We start from the raw sequence: 23,636 nt of genomic DNA, 5'->3' as shown, positions 1-23,636 counted from the left end.
AGATGAATGGCAAAAATCATGCCCATAATCACATTTTAAAATTTTTATTTGCTTGGAATGACATTAAATGCAAATAGAAAACAGCCGCCATGCCCCTTCAGAAGACAGACCATGGAGGAAATGAGCTTTCTATTTTAGTAGCTTTAACAAACACTTTCTACCTGTTTTTGCCCAAAGGGCCCTATATCTTCATTTTGCATGGGGCTTGTAAATTATGTAGCCAGCCCTGGGGACAGCTGTGCAGTGTCTCAATGACCCAGTGTGGGAAATGGCAGGAGCCTCCCTCCTTGATACAGTAGTATTACACAAGCCCCTGAAGCTGAAACAGAACTTCAGGATAAAGTCTAGGGGGGAGGTCCTCAAATTTCTGAGTCATGGGCTGTCATAAACAAAATATCAACAGCCGGGTGGCTTAGGCAACATACAATTTATTTTCTCATGGTTCTGGGCGCTGGAAGTCCAAGATCAAGGTGGCAGTAGGGTTCGATTCTTCAAACTTCTCTCCTTGGCTTGCAGATAGCTGTATTCTCCACTCTGTCTTCAAACGATTGTCCTTCAGTCTGTATTGTCTGTGTCCTAATCTCCTCTTCTTGTAAGCACACCAGTCCTGTTGGCTTGGTGCCCACCCCCAGTGAGCTCGTTTTCCCTTTATAACGTCTTTAAAAATCCCATCTCTGAATACTGCCACATTCTGAGATGCTGGGTGTTAGGACGTCAACGTAGGAATCTGGGGGCATCCAACTAAGCCCATAACAATAGTCAAAACTGGATCTGAAACTGAAATTTAGACACATTTTAAAATGCTAAAAGTGTATATATATAATTTTTGTGGTAGGCCTGAGATGGTTGGTAGGCTGAGATGTATTTGTAGCGTTTGAGGGAAACATCCTTTGGAATGATCAAAGAGAGCTTCTATGTAATTCCATACATCCACAATTAAACCCCAGAGCTTTCTAATTTGGAATTTGGCTGTTTTGTCCTTGGTGGCAACCAAAACCAGCCTAGGGCTTTTCTTTTGTTTTGGCAGAAAAGTAGGAGGCAGAGGACTTGAGCATTTAGACATCTTGCTGCTCTTTGGTTTAATCATACTCTACTGAGTTGCCCGAAACTAATTAAGCTCTTGGCTCTGTAGAGGAGAGATGATGTTCATTACATGTCATTGGCCACAATGTTCCTTTTTTAAATTGTTGTTAACATTTGTGTTATTTTTCAGTATAAGAGATAAGCTTTATCTTAGTTTGGGCTGATGTAATAAGAGCACCATAAACTAGGTGCTTTAAAGACATACTTATTTCTCTCAGTTCTGGAAGCTGGGAAGTCTACGGTCAAGACCCTGGAAGATTCCGTGTCTGTTCAAGTGCCCACTTCCTGGGTCATAGATGACTATCTTCTCCCTATAACCTCCAAGGTGGAGGAGGCGAGGGATCTCTGTGGGGTCTCTCTCATGGAGACACTAATCTCGCCCATGAGGATGACCTAAACATCTCCCAAGGACCCTATCTCCTAGTTATGTCCCTTTGGACATTGAGTTTTCAACTTATGGATCCTGGAGGGATACACTGTGTACAGTGAGCTTCATCAAACATCTTTAATGTTCAAAGCACTGTTTTTTGGCAAAATTAATCATTTCCTACACATCCTTTGAAGCAAGAGTATTTCTGCACTTTGCCTTCCTTTAGAACCTTTCTCTAGAGAGGATCCTAAAAAGTTCAGAAAAGACGCAGAAGAAACGTGCTGGTTAGCTCGTTTTTCACTGTAGAGCAGAATTCATTTTGAAGCAGGTTAATCTTAGAAATCCAGGCAAAGACACTTCACTTGAAAATCATCTCAAATGATCAGTTTTGTTAGTATGAGTAATAGTAACTATAAGATCAATAGAACAACTTTTTGTTCTACTGTGGGCCTACTGTGTGTTGGGTACCTCGGAGAACCTGAGTCGATCCATCTTGTGATCCTTTCAACAGCCCACTGAGGGTCACACTGTCTTCTCCTCCACGTTATGGATGAGCCTTAAGTCTGGGCCAGAAATGACACAACTTTCCCAAAGTCATATTGCTACTGAGGGGCCAGCTGGGATCTACACCCACTCTGGTGCCAGAGCCTGTGATTGCAAACGTGGGCTGCACTAGCTGTTCAGAACAAAGGACTGTTCATGGGGGTGACACAGCAAACCCGTGAGACCCACCACCCTTTTCCCTAAGGTCATCCCGGTACAGCCTGCAGTGATGGCCCGAGTTAAGCATTTGAACTTGGTGCTGCAGAGGGCATGTTTTAGGGACAAGATTGGTGTTAAGGGGGTCTAATGAATCCCAGAGGGAATGGAAGGAAACAAGACTTGGGCAAATATCTGGGTCCCTGGAGCAGTGATCTCCTTTTATTACTGTGCACCTCTCTTTCACAAAAATAAATAAATACATAAATACATACATACATACATACAAAAATATTTGCGGACATAGCACCAATTTAAGCAAATTTTTGATAAATTATAGACTCTACTACTCTACTAAATTATTATGCACATTATAAATGACATGCAAAAGCTAAACAGTTAAATGGATGACATGAAATATGAATAAAACTTATAATATTTTCTTCCAGCCCCTTACTGGACTATTTCTCAAACTCCCTTTGGAGAAGACTTTTTAAAGATTTGTTTATTTATTTATTGAGAGAGGGAGAGAGACAACACGTGTGTGCACATGTGAGTAGGGGGGTGGGGCAAAGGGAAAATGAGAGAAGCAGACTCCCCATTGAGCGCAGAGGCCTCACTAGGGCTCAATCCCATGATCCTGAGATCATGACTTGAGCCAAAATCTTGAGTCAGACATTTAATCAACTGAGACACCCAGGTTCCCTGGAGAAGACTTTTTAAGAAAGAGATAGGACACTTGGATTTATAGCAATAATTCCTAGAATTAATCTTTAAAAGTGGGAATATAGAAATGTTTTTTTTTAATTTTTAAAGATTTTCTTTATCTATTCATAAGAGATGGGAGGCAGAGCAGAAGCAGGTTTCCTGCAGAGCGGGAAGTCCAGAGTGGGACTTGATCCCAGGACCTGGGATCGTGACCCGAGCTGGAGATAGACGCTGGAGATACTGATAAACCAAACTTTAGGGGAAAATACTGAACTTTACTGGGAAGATTAAGCAGAACAACAGCATATGGCAGCAACATGAGTTTTAGATACCTGTTGGTCACCCAGAAGGCTTAAGGTGGAGAGAAAAACAAAAGGCTGTAGTGACCCAAAATTGTCCGAGTTGTGTAATTTGACCCAGGAACTTCCGGGTGACATAAAGATTTGTTTATTTATTACATGGACAGCGCCATGTGGGGACAGAGCGAGGGGGAATGAGAATTCCATATAAACGTGTGAGTGGCTCTTCTCCCATCTCCTGGGGGGAAGGAAGAGATTGGGTTTACTCCAGTAAGCATGGTGATGAGTTGGTGAGGTAGGTTGACTAGATGTCTGGACACCTGAAAAAGCCAGCTAAGGGGGCTTCCTGGCCATCTTGTCAGTGTCTTATTGAAAGCTTGTCATGTGCAAGACTTTCTTTTAACAGGTTGCCAGGGGAATTGATGTACAAATCAGACTACCGGCCGCCATGTGTCATTGCTCAGGTGGTCCATGACACAATGTCCTGCAACTAAGGGGATGCACTTAGCATTACAGACATCGTTCTGTCTTTGTTATTTTGAAATTTAGAAAATATCTTATTAATTTGTTCACTCCAAAGAGGTAATTTATTGCTTACGATGACCGTCTTTTGGTAGAGGACACAAAACTGCTTTCTTTGTTATGAAAATCAATGTGTTACACCAATTTTCTGAAAGATGGAAATGAAGTGCCTCCTTCCAGCTGGGTCAGGACATAAGTGTACCCTATGTATTGGTTTTTCAATAGAGTCCATTTACAGAATGTACATGTCTCTCAATACAGAAGACATTTGCTCACATTTATGTGTAGAACTTTCCCGAACCTGGTCCAGGTTGCAGATGAAACCGTCACTCTGACTGGCAAGGCATAACGAAGAAGAGTTTTCCTGTAAACAATATGTGGTCATGGAAGGAATCAGCACTGCAATTCGTGGTTGATTCCAAAGGCTCTAAGAGGTGGTAGATGCACAGGCAAAGTGGTGACTTTTGCAGAGGAAGCAGGCTGGGGAGAGATAGCAAAACAGAAGTTTGAGAGGGCCCTAAAATCTCCTCCTGTGGGATTATTGGCCATTGAGCTTGAGAAAGGCTATGGTGAAAACTTGAAAGAGCATCAGATCAAACCCTTGGCCACTGGAGGTTGAAACTGACATGAGCAGCAATATCTCTATTCTTGACCCAAGGCCATAGGATGACAAGCTTTGCTTTTTCAATGTGGCCTCATGTCTCTATACTGCCCTATAAAGAAATTAATACACATAAATGCTGAGAGTTTAAAGTGTAAGCAGAGCTCCCCTTGGCCATTTCCTAAGTTTTGTCCACTCCGAAGTGAGTATCACTTTGGTGAGTGCATTGCAGGAAATTGTCTTAATAATCAATGGCAGACCTCCACTCCAGAGTGACATAAAAAGCAATCTGCACCTTCTTCCTGATTTGTCTGTAATGGAACTTGCTTTCCTCAGGTCCCAGCATTCGAGGCAGATAAATATGTTCCCTTTCGTTGGCTCTTACTCATACTTCAGCAAGATTTCCCATGTGCTTTCCTGGGCTGGCTGGGAAACTGGACCACAATTTATGGCATCTTAGGGGACAGGTGTGTAGAATTCCAGTGGGATCCTGGAACAGAACCTAATTGGAGATTAGAGACCATTGCAGTGCGAGGCTTTTCTTTGAGATCGAAAGAGGTGCATGTTATGCAAATATTAGCAAGTGTAAGTTCACACTGTCTATTGAAAATTTATAGACTCATTATGGTCAAGAAGGCTGGAAGATAAGTAGATTTTGGGAAAGATGCAGGTAAATTCAGGGAGGTGGCAAATTACCCCAGGGAAAGTAGAATGGCGAAAGAGTATGTCCCAAACTTTTTAAAAAGATTTTATTCATTTATTTGACACACAGAGAGCCAGAAAGCACAAGTGGGGGGAATGGCAGAGGGAGAAGGAGAAGCAGGCTCCCCGCTGAGCAGGGAGGCAAATGTGTGGGACTCGATCCCAGGACCCTGGGATCATGACCTGAGCTGAAGGCAGACATTTAAGCGACTGAGCCACCCAGGCGCCCCCTGGCTCCAACTTCCAAAGATGGTGTATGAGATACCTTTGGTGGGAAGGAATGAAGATCAGCAACTGTCCTTGATTCTGCTTCTCAGGAAGGCATTGTGATGTGGTGCCCAGGACTTTGGAGACAGACACACGCTTGGTGCCCTCCGGCTCTGCCGCTAAAGCAACACCTTCCAGAGGGCAGCTGCAGGCACCGGGTGGCGTCACAAAGGGTCAGACCTGGGAGGCACTCAGCCTCATACCCCTTCCACCATCCTGCTGGGTTTGAAAGAGCGCTATCAAAGTCCCTGCTGCCAAAGGACCATCCAGAGTGACATGTCCCATGGGGCACGCCGGCATTCCTTTACCCCTTCAGGTTATTGGCAGCAAGGCTGGAAATTTTTTAAATTGCCTGGGAAAATGATAGCAAACGGCTCCAAAAAGGAGTTTCAAAACACAGACTTCATACTATGTTTTGATTACATTTCATTCATTTGGCAGGTACTGACAGGGTGCTTAAGTGCCAGGTGCCGCTGCATTAGAAACGGACTTGAGAAGTTAACAGGATGGGGCTCCAGCCCTCAACCAGCACAAAGTGGATCAATGGACGCAAGTGACAGACAGAGCACTGTGACGGGGAGTACTAGGTGCTCTCATAAGAAGGGTAAGAAGGGTGTGCTAGGAGCTAAGGGAACACTCGGGGGAGCCAGCACCAACACTCGGGGAGAGCTGTGGGAAACATGATGGATGCAGATGGCTCCAGGGGGAACCAGAGAACTGCTCAAATCCCTGCTTCTTAACAGCTCCAAGTGCCCACCGCTTCAGAGTGGAGGCTGGGCGTGCAGGGAGCTGGGGTGGGCACAGCGATGCCTGAGTTCTGACCTGCAGCCCCTGTGCTGTTTCACCTGTCCCTTTAGGAGTACAATGACATAGGATGTCACCAACGGAGGATCTACCCCTGCATCCTGGTACTGGGAAATCACGCGAGGGCTGCGGAGCTGAAAGCAAGAGTTGGTAGTTCCAGTAATGTGTGCAGGGTTTTAAGAAACTATACATGGGAAAATATCCGGTCTTATTTGCATGTGTTTGTATCATGCACAATTTTTAACTGCAATCCTCCTTTTACCTTCTTCCATGTTGTTAAGACTCTCCTCTCCTCACCGCTGCCTTTGTCCCTATAATACCTGTTGACAGCCCGGTGCTCATCCATGAGCTTATTCGCCTCTATCCATGCACGCATGGGGCTCTGTTTAACGAATATGGGCTCATTTTATCTACCTCTTGATCTAGTGCTTCCTAGTTAATAATCCCTCCTGAATAACGTCCTTCTGTTTTTATCTTCATTTTTATAAAGAATGGCTGCTCACCTTTTATCAGGTTCCTTTATTTTCTATCAAAGGCATTTATTTCTATGGTCTTAAGAGTTTTTTCACAGTTAATTTAGTGATGAGGTAAATCTTATTGATTTTCTGGTCTTGAGCTCCCTTTATTTTCCTGGAATGAATCCAAGTTGGTCTCAGTCCTTTGATAGATGCCTGACATCTGTTATTTGCTAACATTAGTTCAGTTTCTGTTAACTAATCTGTCCTAAGCCAGATGTGTTAATAGCTTCCCCATTCCTCCCTCTCAGGTTTGGGTATTAAAATTGTGCTCAGCTTCATCAAGTGAATTGACTTATTATTGTTTAATTGACTGTTGCCATTTAACAGTAGAATGACAGCTATCCAGCTGCAAACCTGTCTGATCTTGGAACTCATCTTCTGAATTTTCCATTCTTGAATCATTTGGATGATTTGGTTTTCCTAGGAAATCATCATTTCTTCTAGGTTATCAAATTGATTAGTATAAAGTGCCTTGCAGTTTAGTGATTCTTTTATATTATGCATTTGCTTTTATATCTCTGTTCCCAATCCTTGTCTGTTTTGCAACTCTCTCTCTCCCTGTTTCTGTCCCCTCCTCCCTGAAACCCCTTCCCTCTCCCCACCTCCTCCCACACCCCATCTTCCCCCTCTCTTATCCGTAATAGGACATGTGAAGTGTTTTTTTTTATTATTTCATTAGTCTTTCATAGAAACAACTTTGAGTTTATTTGCCCCTCATATTTTTTATTAGTTTAAAAATTTATCTTTATTATAATTACTTCCTTCCTTTTGATTGAGCTGCCCTTTTCTGATGGGTTTAAATGAGTAGTTTCTTTAATTCAAAAAAATGTTTGAAATTGAAGACATTTGACACTGAAGTCTCCTTAGAGTATAACTTCTGGTGTCTTCTGTAAGTTTTGGTATGAAATAGTCTCCTTTCCATTGCTTTCAAGATTTTCTTCAGTCGTCTTATGATTTCTTCTTTGACTGAAGACTGTATTTCTTAACGTGTATGTAGTTTCAATTTTTTGTTACCAGGTTATCTAATTCTGATTCTACTGGATTGTGATCAAAGAACTGTTCTTTAAATCTTTAATTTGGAAGGCTTGTAAAGGTTTCCTTTGTTGTCTAGTATGCAATTAATCTTTACAAATATGGCGTTTCTTAGGTGTAAGAAAGAAATGTTTTCCGAGGGAAATAAGGATGTCTATTTTCTTTTTTTTTTTAAGATTTTATTTATTTATTTGACAGACAGAGATCACAAGTAGGCAGAGAGGCAGGCAGAGAGTGAGAGAGAGGAGGAAGCAGGCTCCCCACAGAGCAGAGAGCCCGATGTGGGGCTCAATCCTAGGACCCTGGGATCATGACCTGAGCCGAAGGCAGAGGCTTTAACCCACTGAGCCACCCAGGCGCCCCAGGATGTCTATTTTCTGTGTGTCCTTGTTTTTCCCTCCTTCTAGTAGATACTCCCATTTGAAAAGCTAAAATTTTACATTGTTATTGCATTTTTAGAGTCTTTAGGTATTATGTTCTTAGATGTATACGTGCTTATACCTTTTACATCTTCTTTCCAAACTCTGCCTTTAAAAATGTCCCTCTTCATCTTAGTACCTATAACTTTAGACCCAACTTGTCTGCAATGAATTTTGCCATTCCAGCTTTCTCTTTTGCATGGTATCTCCTCACCTGATACATTCTCAATCCCTTTTGCATTTTAAGTATGTTTCTTGAACAGTGTGGATCTGTAACCCCCTGATAGGTGCTTTAATAGAAAAAGTCAGTCTGTACACATTTAAATTAATGATAAACAGTCATGATCTTATTCCTCCCATCTTATTTTGTTTGTTTTTATTTTCCCCATTTTTGATGTTTTTAATCAAGTTCATTCTTTTTCTACTTGATAAATATAGAAGTTCTTTGCATTTTTTGATGACAGCTTAATTGAGATATAATTCACAGGCCATACCACTCACCATCTAATGTGGACAATTTAATGGCTTTCACTATAGTTAACTATACTATACTGAACTACTTACACATTTTCATCATCCTCAAAAGAAAACTTTAGCCATCACCACCAGTCTTAGGCAACCCCTAATCTACTTTCGGTCTCTGTAGATTTAGCTATTCTGGAAATTCCATATAAATCAAATCATGCAATATGTGGTCTTCTGTGACTGACTTCTCTCAATCAGCAGAATGTTCTCAAGGCTCCTCTGTGTTGTGGCACATATCAAAATTCTATTCCTTTTCAAGGCCGAGTAATATTCCACTGGCTGGATGGATCACATTTTATTTATCTGTTCATCAGTTGATGAACATCTGGGTTGTTCTCACCTTTTTGCTATTACGAATAAACCCTAAACCTTCATGCACAAGTTTTTGTGTGGGCATAGTTTTTTTCTTGGCTCTATACACAGGAGTGATATTGGTGTGTCATATGGCAACTCTGTGTTCAGCATTTTGAGGAGCTACTAAACCGTTTCTAATGTGGCTGCGCCATTTTCCAAGCCCACCAACAATTTACAGGTTCAAGCTCTTCACATCCTTCCAACACCTGCTTTTGGGTTTTTTGATAGTAGCCATCCAAGTGGGTGGGAGGTGGTATCTCACAATGGTTTTGATTTGCATTTCCTGAATGATTAGTGATGTTGAGCATATTTTCACGTGCTTATTGTCCATATATTTTATATATACCTTATATGTATCTTAAATATATATTATATATTTCATATTTTATTTATATTTAAATACATATTTAAGAATGTAAATATATTTACATACATATGTTTATATAAATATACGATAATGTAAAATATATTTATATATACATTTATATATTAATGTATACATTTGAATATTGGAGAAATGTGTATTCAAGTTCTTTGCTCATTTTTTTAAAAGATTTTATTTATTTATTTGAGAGAGATTTATTGAGCGAGATCACAAGCAGGCAGAGAGGCAGGCAGAGAGAGAGGAAGAAGCAGGCTCCCTGCTGAGCAGAGAGCCCGATGCGGGACTCGATCCCAGGACTCCGAGTTCATGACCTGTGCCAAAGGCAGCAGTTTAACCCGCTGAGCCATCCAGGCGCCCCTCTTTGCTCATTTCTTAACTGGGTTGTCTTTTTATTTGAGTTGTAAGAATTCTTCACACAGTCTGAATGCATGTTCCTTATATATGACCTGCAAATATTTTCTCCCATTTAGTGGCTTGTCTTTTGACTTTGTCAATGGGGTCCTTGGAAGCACAAAACTGGGACATTTTGGTTGAGTCCCATTTATTTGTTTATTATTTTTTTTAAGTTGCTTGTACTTTGGTGTTATGGCTGAGGAGCCGTTGTTAGATTCAAGAACACTAACATTTACCTTTGTGTTTTCTTCTGAAAACTTTATCATTTTATTTTATTTTTATTTTTTAAAAGATTTTATTTATTTATTTGAGAAAGAGACAATGAGAGAGAGCATGAGTGAGGAGAAGATCAGAGGGAGAAGCAGAATCCCTGTGGAGCTGGGAGCCTGATGCAGGACTCGATCCGGGAACTCTGGGATCATGACCTGAGCAGAAGGCAGCCGTCCAACCAACTGAGCTACCCAGGCATCCCGAACTTTATCATTTTAATGCTTACATTTATGTCTTTGATGCATTTTGGGTTATTTTCTCTGTATGGTGTGAGGCAGGACTCCCGTTTCATTATTTGCATGTGGCTGCTTGGGAGTAAAATACTGTTCTTACCCCCATTGAATTGTTTGGCACCCTTGTCAAACATTAGTTGACTGTAATTTATTTTCCTTTTTTTTTCCCCATTGAGGCATTTCATGTGCCATGTATATTATATTTGTAGGAAAAAGGAATCCAGGATTTTCCCTCCTGCCTGGAGTCTTCCTTCTTCATGGTGCATGATGCCAGAAAAAGTTTTCCATGCAGTGAAACCAAACTGAGGGGATGGAAATATTCTGCCACTTTTCTAGATCTTTCAGTTATACAATTCTAGGGCTGGTCATGCCACACTTGTTTAACTTGCCCGTGAGGCTCACAGCAGTTTTCCCAGCTCTGTGGTCATCAATAATTTCAAACTTGCCAATGTACTCATGCTTCGTCATCACAGTGAGGAAATGGGACGATGACTTTGGTGCAGGGCCTCCTAAGAACCTGGCCTTCGCCTCCCCTTTCAGCAGTGTTAATGTTCTTGAGGGCATCTGTGGGACATTTGTTCACACTGTTACTGCAGCACGAAAAGATGGCAGAAAAAGCTTTTTTCCCTTTTATTAATATTTGGTCTTGTTCTCCTTCCCTTTCTCATAACCGAATGCGTAGTTCCCCTCCGTCATTTGAAAACTGCATACTGTTCACCAGCTGTTTTCCCCAGAACGAGACCTTGTGTATCAAGAAAACTTATTTCACGGTTATTATACACAATCTTAAAGATTTATGACTGTCCTCTTATTTTACACATGCATACACACGAAGCACTAAATACGGACTTTATCTGAATGGCTAAATGTTGGCCAAGACAGAAGCCAGTTGTAGTGGGAACTTCTAGGATAAAGATATAGTCTGAAGTTTTTGTTCTTTAAAAAAAGCCTTCATGGGGCGCCTGGGTGGCTCAGTGGGCTAAAGCCTCTTGCCTTCAGCCCAGGTCATGATCCCAAGGTCCTGGGATCAAGCCCCGCATCGGGTTCTCTGTTCAGTGGGGAGCCTGTGATCTCTGTCTTTCAAATAAATAAAATCTTAAAAAAAAAAAAAAGGTCTTCATATTTTATTAAAAATTTTAGGTGTCCAAATTCAAAAGGTTAACAATATAGTACAATAATAATAATAATAATATCATCTAATAATAATATAATAATTTCTCCTGCATAGTCACTGCTGCACACTACTAGTAAAATGAGATGTTTCTTTTCTTTTCTTTTTTTTCTTTTTTAAAGATTTAATTTATTTTATTTATTTGACAGACAGAGATCACAAGTAGGCAGAGAGGCAGGCAGAGAGAAAAGGAGGGAAGTGGGCTTCCCGCTGAGCAAAGAGCCCGACGTGGGGCTCGATCCCAAGAGCCTGAGATGACCCGAGCCAAAGGCAGAAGCTTAACCCACCCAGGCGCCCCGAGATGTTTATTTTCATTTGGGATTATGGAGGGGCAAGGTGTTTTTGGCTCTCCTGCTGAAGTAGGGACTCCTGTCAGTATTGTCTCCACCTTTTTCCCTAATAGTAGCTCTGGAAGATGAAGACGTCCCTCCATCTCCCAGACATGAGGGTTTGACCAGAACATGGGATGGTATAAGCTCATTGACATAGTCTCATGAACTAAGCCCTGGTTTATTGGCCACAGTCGTTCTCCAAGTATTTTCAGGAGTAAACTTCAGGTGTTGCCCTTACTCTAATTTTTCTGAGATTTCTGACTGCAATCGCTACTCCCTCAGTCACTCGAGGAGAAACGAGGCATGTGGCAGCGCAACAGTGTGTTTTTCTTTCAAGATGACAGAATCACTCTTGATTTCTATATGCATCTCAGATTTTCATATACGAACATGGATTTTGGTGTCTACCCTGAGGAGATGATACGTACGGTGTGAGGCACACCTGTATTCTCATGACACGTCACCTGGGTTACCCAGAACTTTCTGGGCCCGGCAGAAAGGCAGAAACCCGGGTGAATTCCTCATTGTTCCAGCAGGCTGTCAGCCCTCAAAGGCCTTCTGGATGTGTTTGTGCATCGCAGTGTCTGCTGTGTAAGATACAGAAAGAGCACAGTAGTTCAGGGGGAAAATATTTAGGAACACATTTTCCAGGAGGAGCCAGGATTCAGTTTGGGTGACTCTTGATCATTTTTCATCTTCTGACGACTGAAAGTGGTAGTTAGTCTACAGTCATGGTTTTAACATGCATTTCGAATGTAATGTTAGTTTCCATCAACATAAAACTATAAGAACTGTCTTCCTAAAGGGCATTCGTGTAAGGCCCGTTATTTTACAGCTTGATTAATGAAAACAAAATTTTTCTGTAATGCTTTCTTCCTACTCTGTATTAGTTTTCAGGACTGGATTGAAAGTGATTTATTGTGGATAGGGTTATACCTGCTCATGGAATTTTTTTCTGTTCCTGGGTTTTTAAAGGTGGCAGAGTTGACTTTCTGATTTTAATTCATCTTCACTAGATGAAGAATTCACAAATAGGACTTTTTCTTGAAATAATCATAGCCTGGGGGCGCTTGGGTGGCTCAGGTCATGATCTCAGGGTCCTGGGATCGAGTCCCACATCGGGCTTCCTGCTCAGTGGGGAGCCTGCTTCACTCTTTGCCTCCCCCTCTGCTTATGCTTTCTCTAATAAGTAAATAAATTAATAACCTAAAAAAAAAAGAAGTTGTATTTGACTGGAGCTTCATGTGGAGTGACAGATCAACAGAAAGACAAAGGGATATGAGACAGGAAGCAATGAAGGAAAACACAGAGGCGCACAGTACAGACAGATGTTCCTCAGCATATGACGGCCTCGGATTCTAATAAACCCATTGTTCAGCTGGAAATCTCTTTAGTTGAAAATGCATGGAAAACACCTAAGCGACTGAACATCAGAGCTTAGCCCCGCCAACCTTAAATGTGTTGAGAACACTTACAGTATTGCACAGTTGGGCAAAATCCTCTAACACAAAGCCTATTTCACAATAAAGTGTCTGGTATCTCATGTAACTTACTGAACACTGCACTGAAAGCCAGAACAGGACGGTTGACCCTCGTGATCACGTGGTTTGCCTGGGGGCTGTGCTCACTGCCCCTGCCCAGCATTACAAAAGAGGACCCTATTGTAGATCGCCAGCCTGGGAAAAGATCCAAACTAAAAGCATATCATTTCTGCACTATTATAAAAAGTCAAAAAACCATAAACTGAACCAAGGTGAAGTCAGGGATCTTCTGTACCAGGTGTGTTAGGGAAGGTCAAGCGCTCTTGTCTGGCCAGGAACCATAGTGGTATGGGGGAAAGTTCCACAGTAGAAAGTTCTACAGCGGAGAACCACTAGGACTCAAGCACCAAGGATCACAGGTTGCGCCAGGAAGACTGGATGCTCCTCTGTGGGCGATGAGAAGCCATGAGCGACTCAGAAAGGCTGCAGAGCTCTGGGCAGGTGGGACAGCCGAGGGCTGCAATGAAGAGGGACAGGTGGAGCTGGGAGACCAGGTGGGGAGAGCCCGCTACCCTCGAACAAAAGGCGACAAAGGTCTGGACTGGGATGACGGAGATGGTGGAAGGTAATGGGATATTCATCAAACAGAACTGGAAAGCCATGGAAATGAAATAAGAGAGGAAGGGAAAACCGAACATGACTTTAATTGCCATCAGTATAAAATGTGTTGAATTAAAATGAATTGGTATTTCTAGACCGATGACGACATCACAATAATGGAAGGAAACCAATTTTGATTTTGAACCTTGTTAAGGAGAAAGTATAGACAAGAGAAAAGCAGAGGCTCTGGAGTCACACAAATGTCACCGTTGAGATTCGTCCCCACTCTTCATTCCCTTTCCCTGTAAACCCAGGCAAGCGACACCTGCCTCACAGCACTGGTAACAAATAGGGAAGAGCACACGTTCCCGGGTCAGACAGGACAGCCAGGGATCAGCGGCACATGAGGAGGTGACAGGTGGTCACTAAACTGAGCTCAGGTGCATACACAGCAGTTTACGTCACCTTGAGATGGCTCCTCCTGTGACCTCTCAAAGAAGGCGGCAGTGGTGAGGAACGAACTCCAGGAGCTTATTAGCATACATGATCTTCAGGCCGTCCGGATGAGACTCAACGATCTGCTCTACAATTACCTAGCAGAAGGAAGAGCGTTTTATTTTTATTTATTTATTTATTTGTTTGTTTGTGGTTTTGTTTGTTTTTAAAGCACCTACAAGAGAAGTATGAACTATACACTACAGAGAAAAGAATCGAGTAAACCTTAAAAATGCACTTCGTCCTTCCTCCTCCCCACTCAGTATGCTTTCTAAACAGGAGGTAAGTAACAACGGCACAAAAATCTAGGTCCAGGGATTTGGGAATACTGCTCCAACCCTGGGGGACACAGAGGCTGAGGGACAGAGACTGGCCTGAAGCTAAAACATCACACACACTCATCTGCTTCCCTTCTGAGCTTAAAAGCGAAATACTGTATCTGCAGACAACAGCTCTGTACCATCTTCACCCTGGCCTTATCCTCTACCGTCTCCAGAACAGGGAAAGGGCTGAGATGGAAAGTGATGGAAGAAAACACATCTTATTTTGCTTTAGTATTTTATTTTTTTTGGTGAGGCTGAGTTTCAGGAGGTGAATGACAAGCATACAAACTTAAAATACAAACGTGGCCACAGTTCATTTAACGACACGGAAGCATAAAGTACTTCCCTAATTTAGCATATTAGATTCAGTTCAATGAAAAGGGCATAAATTAAATACCTAAAATATTTTCATTTAGTGACAAAGAATAATGTGATCTTTTTCACCCCCACAGAGAGAGCTATGAACTATAATAGGATACATACAAAGAACTGACAGATCATTTACTTTTAGTAGTCCTAATGAAGCTGAGAAGATTACTGAAATTAATCCTTCAATTTCACTTCTATCACTGGGATACTGTCCCGTTTTAAAACTGGAAGCCTTTCATCCTGAAGTCATGGTGGGTAGCTTTATACTTACCGGACAGAAAGAACACTCGCACTGGGCACTGGCAGGTAACTGGAAGAAAGCCCTCAAACGCTGAGACTGGCTTCATGACTTCTGTCAGCCTGAACTAGATGAAACCGATGCTCTCTAAATGGGAAGCTGCTGATTGCTGGCGGCCTCACACGGTGCAGCCCATACTCCGGCCGCTCAGAGGCAAGATACACTGACTCCCTGTATTTAACTGTATCCTCCTAGGTCAAGAACACTGGGTAACCAAGTTCTGGACTTAAGGTACTACCCTGCTAACTCGCCCTTAAAAGCCCTTTATCTTTGAATATTCCCTCCCTCCCACCTTCCTAGCCTGGCAAACTCCCCCATGGTCTTCAAGACTTAGGCCACATCAATTCTGCGAAGATGCCTCCCCTCACGGACTTTCCCTGAGCACAGAGCTGTCTTCCACCTCCTCCAGTGGGCATGGGCGCCTTGGTGGGGTCACGCTTTTCGGCAACTTCATTGACGTATAACTTAGGGAAATGGAAATTGACCTGAAAATGTTCTGATCTGTACCTTCTTCCTAGGCAAGTCCCTCACCCCTACTAAATTAAGATGATCCCTGAGCTATGGCATCACTGGAAGAGACCAGAGCGCATGCCTGATTCCTGGCATGCTGATGGGCACCAAGCGGGACCAACCTTTTCTTACAACCAGAAGAGCAGGAACTAGGAGCATCTTCAAGGAAGAGCCCTGAGCTCTCTCGCACCCAGTCAAGAAACGAAGCCAGATTAGATGCTCTGTGTTTGCGGAATGAGGTGCATGGGGGCACAAACCTCATCCATGTATGGTTTCACCAGTACTTGACCGACTAACGCCTCTGCATCCCGTGTCTTGTCAATTGTAGCGTAAGTCCGGAGGCAGTGCCATATGATGTCCACATTGGAAGTCTGAAGCCCTTCTAGCAGCAGGCCTCCCAGGGACTGCTGTAGCATGGCCGTAATGTGGGCTATACGCTGCAAGAACAGAGAGACCAGGAAAGAAGGTCCAGGCACAACAGTTTCTAAAAGCTTAAATATATGTGTATAATTTATATACATATGTGTTATACATATAAAGCGAGCCTCTAATTCTACCAGAATATATGTAAGATTAAAATCTCAACATTTCCTAGAGAATAAGAATCAATCTCTTCTCCCCAAGATCGCTTTCTTTCTTTCTTTCTTTCTTTCTTTCTTTTTTTTGTTTAAGGTTTTTATTTATTTATTTGTCGAGAGAGAGCACAAGCACACAAGGAGGCACAGGCAGAAAGAGAAGCAGGCTTCCTGCCAAGCAAGGAGCCCAAGGTGGGACTCAATCCCAGGACCCTGGGATCATGACCTAAGCCAGAGGCAGTGGCTTAACTGACTGAGCCACTGAGGCGTCCCCTCCCTATGATTTCTTTGAAAGTAAGTCGGCTTCATCAAAGTGAAGTTTAGACAATTACTGAACGACAAAATGTTATTTGCCTCTTAAGCTACGGAGTAAATCTGACAAACGTGCATTTAAACCCAGTCAAAGGCTTTGGATAAATGAACTCTGACTACATCATATGATGTGTCAAGTTACATGAAATTCAGAATTAATTTTACTTGCACAGTTTGGAGACTACGCTTGTGTCTTTACACAAAATCTATCTAGCGTGACATAATGGAAGCAGGGTCCCAAGCAAGAGACACTGAAAAAAAATTCAAAGATAGCTTCAAAATCCTGTAGAGTAGCAATTATCAGGGGGCAATGCTAGGTCAAACCAAAATCATCCAGGAAATTCGCAAACAGCAAATTGAAAATCGATACCAACACTTACTGGTCTTACTTTGTCCTGAAGAGGCAGGCCTTTGCTCTGAAGAGCATGAAACTGTAACTGGTTAAATTCTGTGGCAATTCTCTCCAAAATCTCTCTAGTCCAGAGAGGGCTAGTAGAGACAATTAGAGAAGTGTAATTCCCAAAGTTAAAACCTGCCACCCCCACCGCCCCCCATGCCACCTGCATCTGCATGCCTTCAATTTTCAGGACAAACTGTCTGTGAAGCAGGCCCCAGGTGCGAGGGGTGAGGAGCGGGGAGGTCTTAGAAGCCACTGACGCAGCCTGGCCCAGGCCACAGGGCCCAGGCAAGGGGTTGGAGCTATTTTAGGTCAGTGTGGGTACAACTGCATGTTTCCACCAATTTCCGCGGGCTCTCCCATTCGTGCCCTTCTTCTCCCTTCTTTTCCCATTCTCTACACCCCTCCTCTCTCTTGCCCTGTCCTACCTTTCATACCCGCATCCCCCTCTTCTTCTCCGCCTGCCTCATTCTCCTTCCCAAGTACCTCCCCAGTACTAACTACTGCTGTCTCCTCAATCAGCTAAAACTGACCGCCTAGCAGCAACCTGGGAAATCGCTCAGAGCAGCGGACTCCAAGTTTACATTTACCCAACGGCAGAAAGAGCAAGCTCGGTGCTCCGGGAGCTGGTGAGAAATCACTCACAGTGCATCTGCCATCAAGTGGACTGGATACACTTCCCTCTTGCCCCCCACATTAGAATGCGTCAACCCCATTCAAAAAGAAGCTGAACAGTGAAAGAAAAAAAAAACAAAACAAAACACAACAAAGGCCCCAAAGCCCCTGCTGGGCTCTATGAGGCATCCCACATCTGAGGATGGGCAGTCAGGTAGTGAGGAAACACACTGTAAGGAAACCCAAAATGTCTGGAGACCTGCCACGGTGTGCCCCGTCCCAGAGCATCAGAACTGGTGTGGAGGGAAGGCAAGTGCTCGGCATGACCAACGCTGAAGCCTAATCCCAACTTCTACTGATTGATCCCATGCGCATTTCCTATTTATCCTTATCTCAGCATTTCTGGGCCTGGCAGAGCATGATGGATTTACCGTGCGCTGAGGCTGCTCTGGCTTTCCTGACTCTAGAGCCCAGAGCTGCTCTTCTGGAGAAAAAAGTCCTCCAAGGTAATTCTGAGCAAGAAAGCGCACAATGTCTGTTTATCAAGGACAGTGTTGCAAAGGGACAGGATTGTAGACACAGAGCTCACCGAGGTGTTTCTATCCGAGGAGCACAGCAGCAACAGCAAAGACGGGAAGAACACTGGAGGGCCAGCTCCCCAGGGGCCGAACGTGGACATGGCTGGAGGGGCTGCAGGCGCTGCCAAGGGCAGCAGCGAAGCAGAGCCGCGGGAGACACACGGGCTGCAGAAGGGCCGCGTACAGACTGTCTGCTAAGTGTGGACGAATGGGGGCAGAAGCACGAGTGCTACGGGCTAGAGACATAAGCACAGTGGAGGCTGACCACTTAGTTGAATGCCTTGATGTGAAAGGGGGCAGACACCTAGGACCAGAGAATCGCTTCCTTTGGGATGTGTCCGTTCTTAATGTCCATCATGAGACATGTGGAGCATATGGTCTCTCAAGTTCCTTCCAAATCTAAAACCTTAATTCCTAAAATTTAGAAACTTAACTCCGCCTGCAGGGGGAGGGACTGTTAGCCTCACACAACAGAGCACGCAGGGCACCAGGCGACCTTGACGCAGGCAGCCCAGCTGGCATGTGCAGGACCAGCCCGGGCTACTCCCACTGCAGCACTGTGCGTCTCACGGTGCTGACAGGACCTAACTACTCATTTTCTGAGTCACTCATCTACCCTGGCTGACTGAAAATTCACACCAGGAAGGGAACAAGACAATCACAGTATAAAAAAGAGAGCCATCATCTTTTTCCTATTTCATAAGCTTTTTCTTTCCTGTTTGTAAATTTCAACTGGATGTGTCCTATACTGTTTCATAATAATATAATGCTGGTGCAAAATACATCAATGGTAATACTCTGGGCATGTCTAGGAAAAAATAAATGAGATGGAGAAAAACCAAGATGAATGGTAGGTATGCCTTAAAGATCAACAGGACTTTGCTAGTCCTCAGGGAAGGTGATTCCAAATATACTTTTCCACTGCAAGCATAAGGACGTGTTGGAACTGTGGTCTATAACCAAAGGGTTTATAGGAACGTGTTATAGATTTCACCATTTCATGCTCTCCACTCTCCTGGAGCTACATTCTAGCCACAAACCTGGATTTTCTTCTTGTTCATAAATGAATTCTAACTAAGCCGTCCCCGCCTAATTAGACTGGATGTGAAGTATTAATTTATGTGCTACTTAGTTAAAAAAAAAATGCTTACCTGCTTGCTTCTAGTGCAGAGGTTTCTTTAGAACTTTGTGAATTTAAGATTTTTTCAATCTTTTCAACTGATCAAATAACTTGTATAAGCCTCAACACACACATCTATAAAAATAAAAATTAAGCAAACAAAAAACGTCACCATCTTTACTCTTAATCATCTTTATTTCCCATGCTAAATGCAGGAAAATATAAGACCAAAAGTTAACTTCAAATATATAGGGCATGCTATATTTTGAATATTTCTATGAAACACAGAATTCTCAAGAATTCAAATCTTAGTTCTAGAATAAGCATACTTCCATATTCTATTGCAAGTTTATAGAGAAAAAAAAAAAAAACCCGACTTTGCTTTCTCATATTCTATACTCTTATTTCTTCTTTTCCCCATCCTGAATCTTTCTATGGGCATTTCTTTCCTATTTTTTTAAAAAGTTTGTTTATTTGAGAGAGAGAGAAACTGCATGTGCACATGCAGGGGAGGGGCAGAGGGAGAGAGAGAATCACGAGCAGACATCCTGCTGAGCACAGAGCTCAATGCGGGGCTCAATCTCATGACCCTGAGATCATGACCTGAGCCAAAATCAAGAGTCGGACGTTTAACCAACTGAGCCACCAGGCACCCCTCCATTTGTTTTCTTATGGCCCTTTATTCATGTTTTAACTTTGGCTTCCGATCATACTGACCCTCTCAGTTTACATGTGCATATACCTATATACCCAAGCACCAAATCATTAAAGACCTTTTACACTACAAATATTATCAAAGAGGTTGAGGAACATTATGAAAACTCTCATCCTAAAAGAACAAAAAATACAAAGTCATCCATTCAATAAATAGTTACTGAACACCGCTGGGAGCTCGACATTCATTCCGATGGGGGTTGGGGGAGGAGGGGGGACACGAGAAAATAAAGCAAGAAATACACCCTGCTCTCATAAAGCTTACTGTTTTGTCTGGAAGCGCATGACAAGCATTCTTTGGATAAAAGCTGTGAGGAGATCCAGAGGCGAATTAAACAGAAGGTCCCTCAAACAGGCTTTCTCCCCACTGAGATTTTAACAAATATGCTAATAATACACATAGAAAACATTGTACAGAGCAGCAGGCGAGAGTCAGAAGCCCAGACTCCCAATGCCCGCTGTGCCCCTACATCATTATGATCATGAATGACATCGGGGACACTTGAAACTGTGGATAGCACTAAGGGGCACACTCCCGGGGTGAGCCCTCAGATGTACAGAGCCGTTGCCTGTCTCACACACCTGAAACTAAGCCAACACCGCATGCTAACTACTGGGAATCGAAAAAATTAAAGTGAACACCAGAACATAAAGAACACAGGATCAGAAAATAACAACAAACCTATGGCAGAATCCTGAGTTTGCTTTGGGAAGCCCACTTCTCCCCTAGTCTCTAATATAGGCCTATTTTCTTTACAGGGCCGCTGACAATTTATACAGTCGTTAACTGTCAAGCGCTGCACCGACAACAGTTATCACTGTTTCTTGTTCTGGAAAAAGTGGGTGATCTTGAGATCGTGTGGGTACCTCTAAAATTCTGTCTTATTATTTCAGGTAGATAACGTGACATAATGCATAAAATGCACATGCGTGAGAGCTTTGAAAAAAAGCTGAATAGTGCTGACAAGTTCGCGGAGACAAGAGGAGAAGGCTTCAACTGGCATGCAGCATAAGAAATCTACTGGAGGGTACCTTTTTCTTCCTTATGTCCTCTTGTTTACACATTCGTTCATCTACTGCCCGAATTCCTTAACTGACAGATGACCTGAGACTCTTTAAAAGAATAATAAAGAAAACGTATTACAGACATTGTTTTGTCACATTATCAAGTTCCTACATCTCATTCAATTCCACAGAACTTAATACCTGTGCACCAGTACTATGCAGATATTGACAAAAAAAAAAAATGATATACCAGACACAGTTACTGTTGAGGGGACTCATGATCTGGGGGCATAATGACACGAAGGCAGGGTCGCATGGCCAGAAGAATGACACATATACAGTGAAAGTTATGGGGATGAGGGGGCTTAGAATGGAGAACAGATAATATGAAGCAAAGTACAGGAGAGTCTGGAAATGCGACGGGGCTCGAATCGGACTCTGAAAGCCATGTGTACACAGCTGCCGAGGTGGGGAGGGGGATGGGGAGCAGATATAAGTGCAGACACACTCAGGGGCAGGGGCAGACAGGCACACAGCCATGTGCACTGCAGGCTTCCTTCTGGAGAGAAGCAGAAATAGGAATGGAGGGCCAACTTCACTGAGATGAGGTCTTTAGATTCTGCATATTTTGGAGAACGAGAGAATGTCAAAGCACTGATGCATGATGATGAAATGTGGGTATGGAAATACCAGGAATCGAGAATGAAGAACAGAAGACCAGAAAAAGGCAGAGCGCAGAGGTGGAGAAACATGTCCAGAAGCTAATGAATAAAGAGATAATTAGGAATTAGGGCCAAAACAAAGGTTAACAGAAACAACTAGAATGAAATAGGCATATCACAAAAATTCCACAGGAAGGTGAATTAATTCACTCCATCAACATTATGAAACACCTCCTGGACGTCAGTATTGTGGCAGCCCACAGGGATACAATGAAGACAGATATAGTCGTATCCCTCAGTGGTCTGAGAATCTCACAGAACAGCTTCAGAGTTGTGACCACAAAGGCAGGTCAGGCCTGTGGCTGAGCAGGACCAAAGTGGCCATAAAGACAGGCCATGGAAAAGGGAGGGGATACGGTGATGGCAGGGGGTGAGGCGGGACGGGAGCCTGTGTGAGTAGAGCAAATCTGCCTCCAGGGAGGGGGTTCGAGAGAAGAGTGGGAGGCCAAAGGAAGGCTAGGCTTGGGAAACAACACCACTATGAGGCCCTGGGAGGAAGAGGCACACCAAGGAGGCAGTGGGAGAGCCCCACAGCGGCTGGTGTGGAATCCAACAGCGGACCACGAAAATCCCTTCCATTCCAAGGAAAAGTACCTTTAACAAGATTTTTTAAAATTCAAATGAGACATAAACCATGGAAAGTATTGGCTACCTCAAGGCACAACTCAAGATTTTTACCTCTTTCACGAACTCTTTCCTGCCTGCCCCTCCCCTAGGCTTCTCAGCACTGATATTTCCGTTACTCTGCATTTTTCTTGGTTCTAACCATGTACTGTGTCTTCCCTTAAATTATGTTCTCCTTATATTCTCTCTAGGATGCAGGCACTGTCTTAGGGGAGGGAACGACGAGGCCACTCAAGCTAGAGGAGACACACAAGGAAGGATGGTGTCGTTTATGACAAGTTTATGACAGGGCATCAGAACGGACAGAGGCCGGAAGTCAGGGCACCAGACACAGACGGGGGCGGGGGCGGAGACAGGGCAGAACGGTTTTCTGTTAGAAGTGATGCCACAACTCCCCCTCCACTGTTTACCCAGGTGGAGTTCCTATTCCCAATGGCTTAGAGGTGGGGAGTCCCATTCCCACAACAGAGATTTTTCTGAGAGAACATGCAAATGTAACATTTATTAAGTATTACATTTTATTTATATTATCCTTCAGTTCCATTAGGGATTACACAGTTTTTGTAGATCAGCCCAGGAACCTAACCACATGTAGATTACGTGGGGGGGGGGATATTTACAAGATTACAAACTGTTAAAATACAAGTCATTCATAAGTTAGAAACCACTTACATATGACCAAAGTGGCATTAAAACGTTGAATTTGGAAATATGCTTCCTCTACCCTGACATTTTAAGGTTGTCTACTCTCAACAGCTAAAATGAAAACTCCAAGAGGACATCAAATTCATTTTGTTTCTTGTTAACTATTCTGTCTTTAGGGTTTAGAACACTACCTGACGCATAGTAGATGTTCCGTAAATATTGGAGAATGATTTGTTTCTATTTTTGCCTTTTCTCTATCCATTCTTTACACAGCAGCCAAAAATGACATTTTAAAAATGCAAAAGGAATCCCATGACCACCCTCCACCCACCAGTGTAAAACCCTTCAACGGCTTTTCGTTGTGCTCAAGCCGCAGCTGACATTCTACAGCCCAGGCCAGATTAAGATTTCAGAGTTTTTAATCACTGGAAAGATGATGGTGTTGTTACCACCAGAGATATTTAAATATTTTTGAAGATTAGATCCCAAAGTAAGTGTGCTAAAAGCCTAGCAATATCCGATTTCACAAACTCAGATTTCATAAAGTCTCATTAGTCTTCTCACCT

General features: G+C 43.0%; 1 protein-coding gene across 5 annotated transcripts; it reads right to left on the bottom strand.

Moving 5' to 3' along the window:
* Positions 1-408: 408 nt before the first annotated feature.
* Positions 409-20,259, bottom strand: LOC131821106 (conserved oligomeric Golgi complex subunit 2-like). Of its 5 annotated transcripts, none has more exons than XM_059156863.1 (4): positions 17,031-17,756; positions 16,021-16,200; positions 14,234-14,361; positions 409-777 (listed from the first exon to the last, which is right to left on the bottom strand). In XM_059156863.1, exons 1-3 carry the CDS (start codon positions 17,220-17,222, stop codon positions 14,260-14,262), a joined length of 474 nt encoding a protein of 157 aa, XP_059012846.1. In that variant the 5' UTR covers positions 17,223-17,756; the 3' UTR covers positions 409-777; positions 14,234-14,259. The 5 variants fall into 5 exon arrangements, 3 of the variants coding, with proteins under 3 accessions (XP_059012846.1, XP_059012847.1, XP_059012844.1); XM_059156864.1 differs by lacking the exon at positions 409-777 and adding an exon at positions 13,396-13,685; XR_009349829.1 differs by lacking the exon at positions 409-777 and having other exon boundaries at positions 14,032-14,361; positions 17,031-17,139; positions 17,638-17,756.
* Positions 20,260-23,636: the final 3,377 nt, after the last annotated feature.

The sequence above is a fragment of the Mustela lutreola genome, chromosome X, assembly GCF_030435805.1.
Source record: "Mustela lutreola isolate mMusLut2 chromosome X, mMusLut2.pri, whole genome shotgun sequence".
NCBI classification, from domain to species: domain Eukaryota; kingdom Metazoa; phylum Chordata; class Mammalia; order Carnivora; family Mustelidae; genus Mustela; species Mustela lutreola.
This window is presented reverse-complemented; position numbering and strand designations above follow the sequence as displayed.

Excerpts from the sequence above, each read along its gene's own strand:
- LOC131821106 (XM_059156863.1), bottom strand. The coding sequence starts at position 17,222 with ATGCAGATGCAGGTGGCATGGGGGGCGGTGGGGGTGGCAGGTTTTAAC. Across the intron at positions 16,201-17,030 it reads TTCAGGACAAAGTAAGACCA|CGTATAGCCCACATTACGGC; the intron begins GTAAGTGTTGGT and ends CTGTTCTTGCAG. Across the intron at positions 14,362-16,020 it reads TGAAACCATACATGGATGAG|GTAATTGTAGAGCAGATCGT; the intron begins GTTTGTGCCCCC and ends TCCTTCTGCTAG.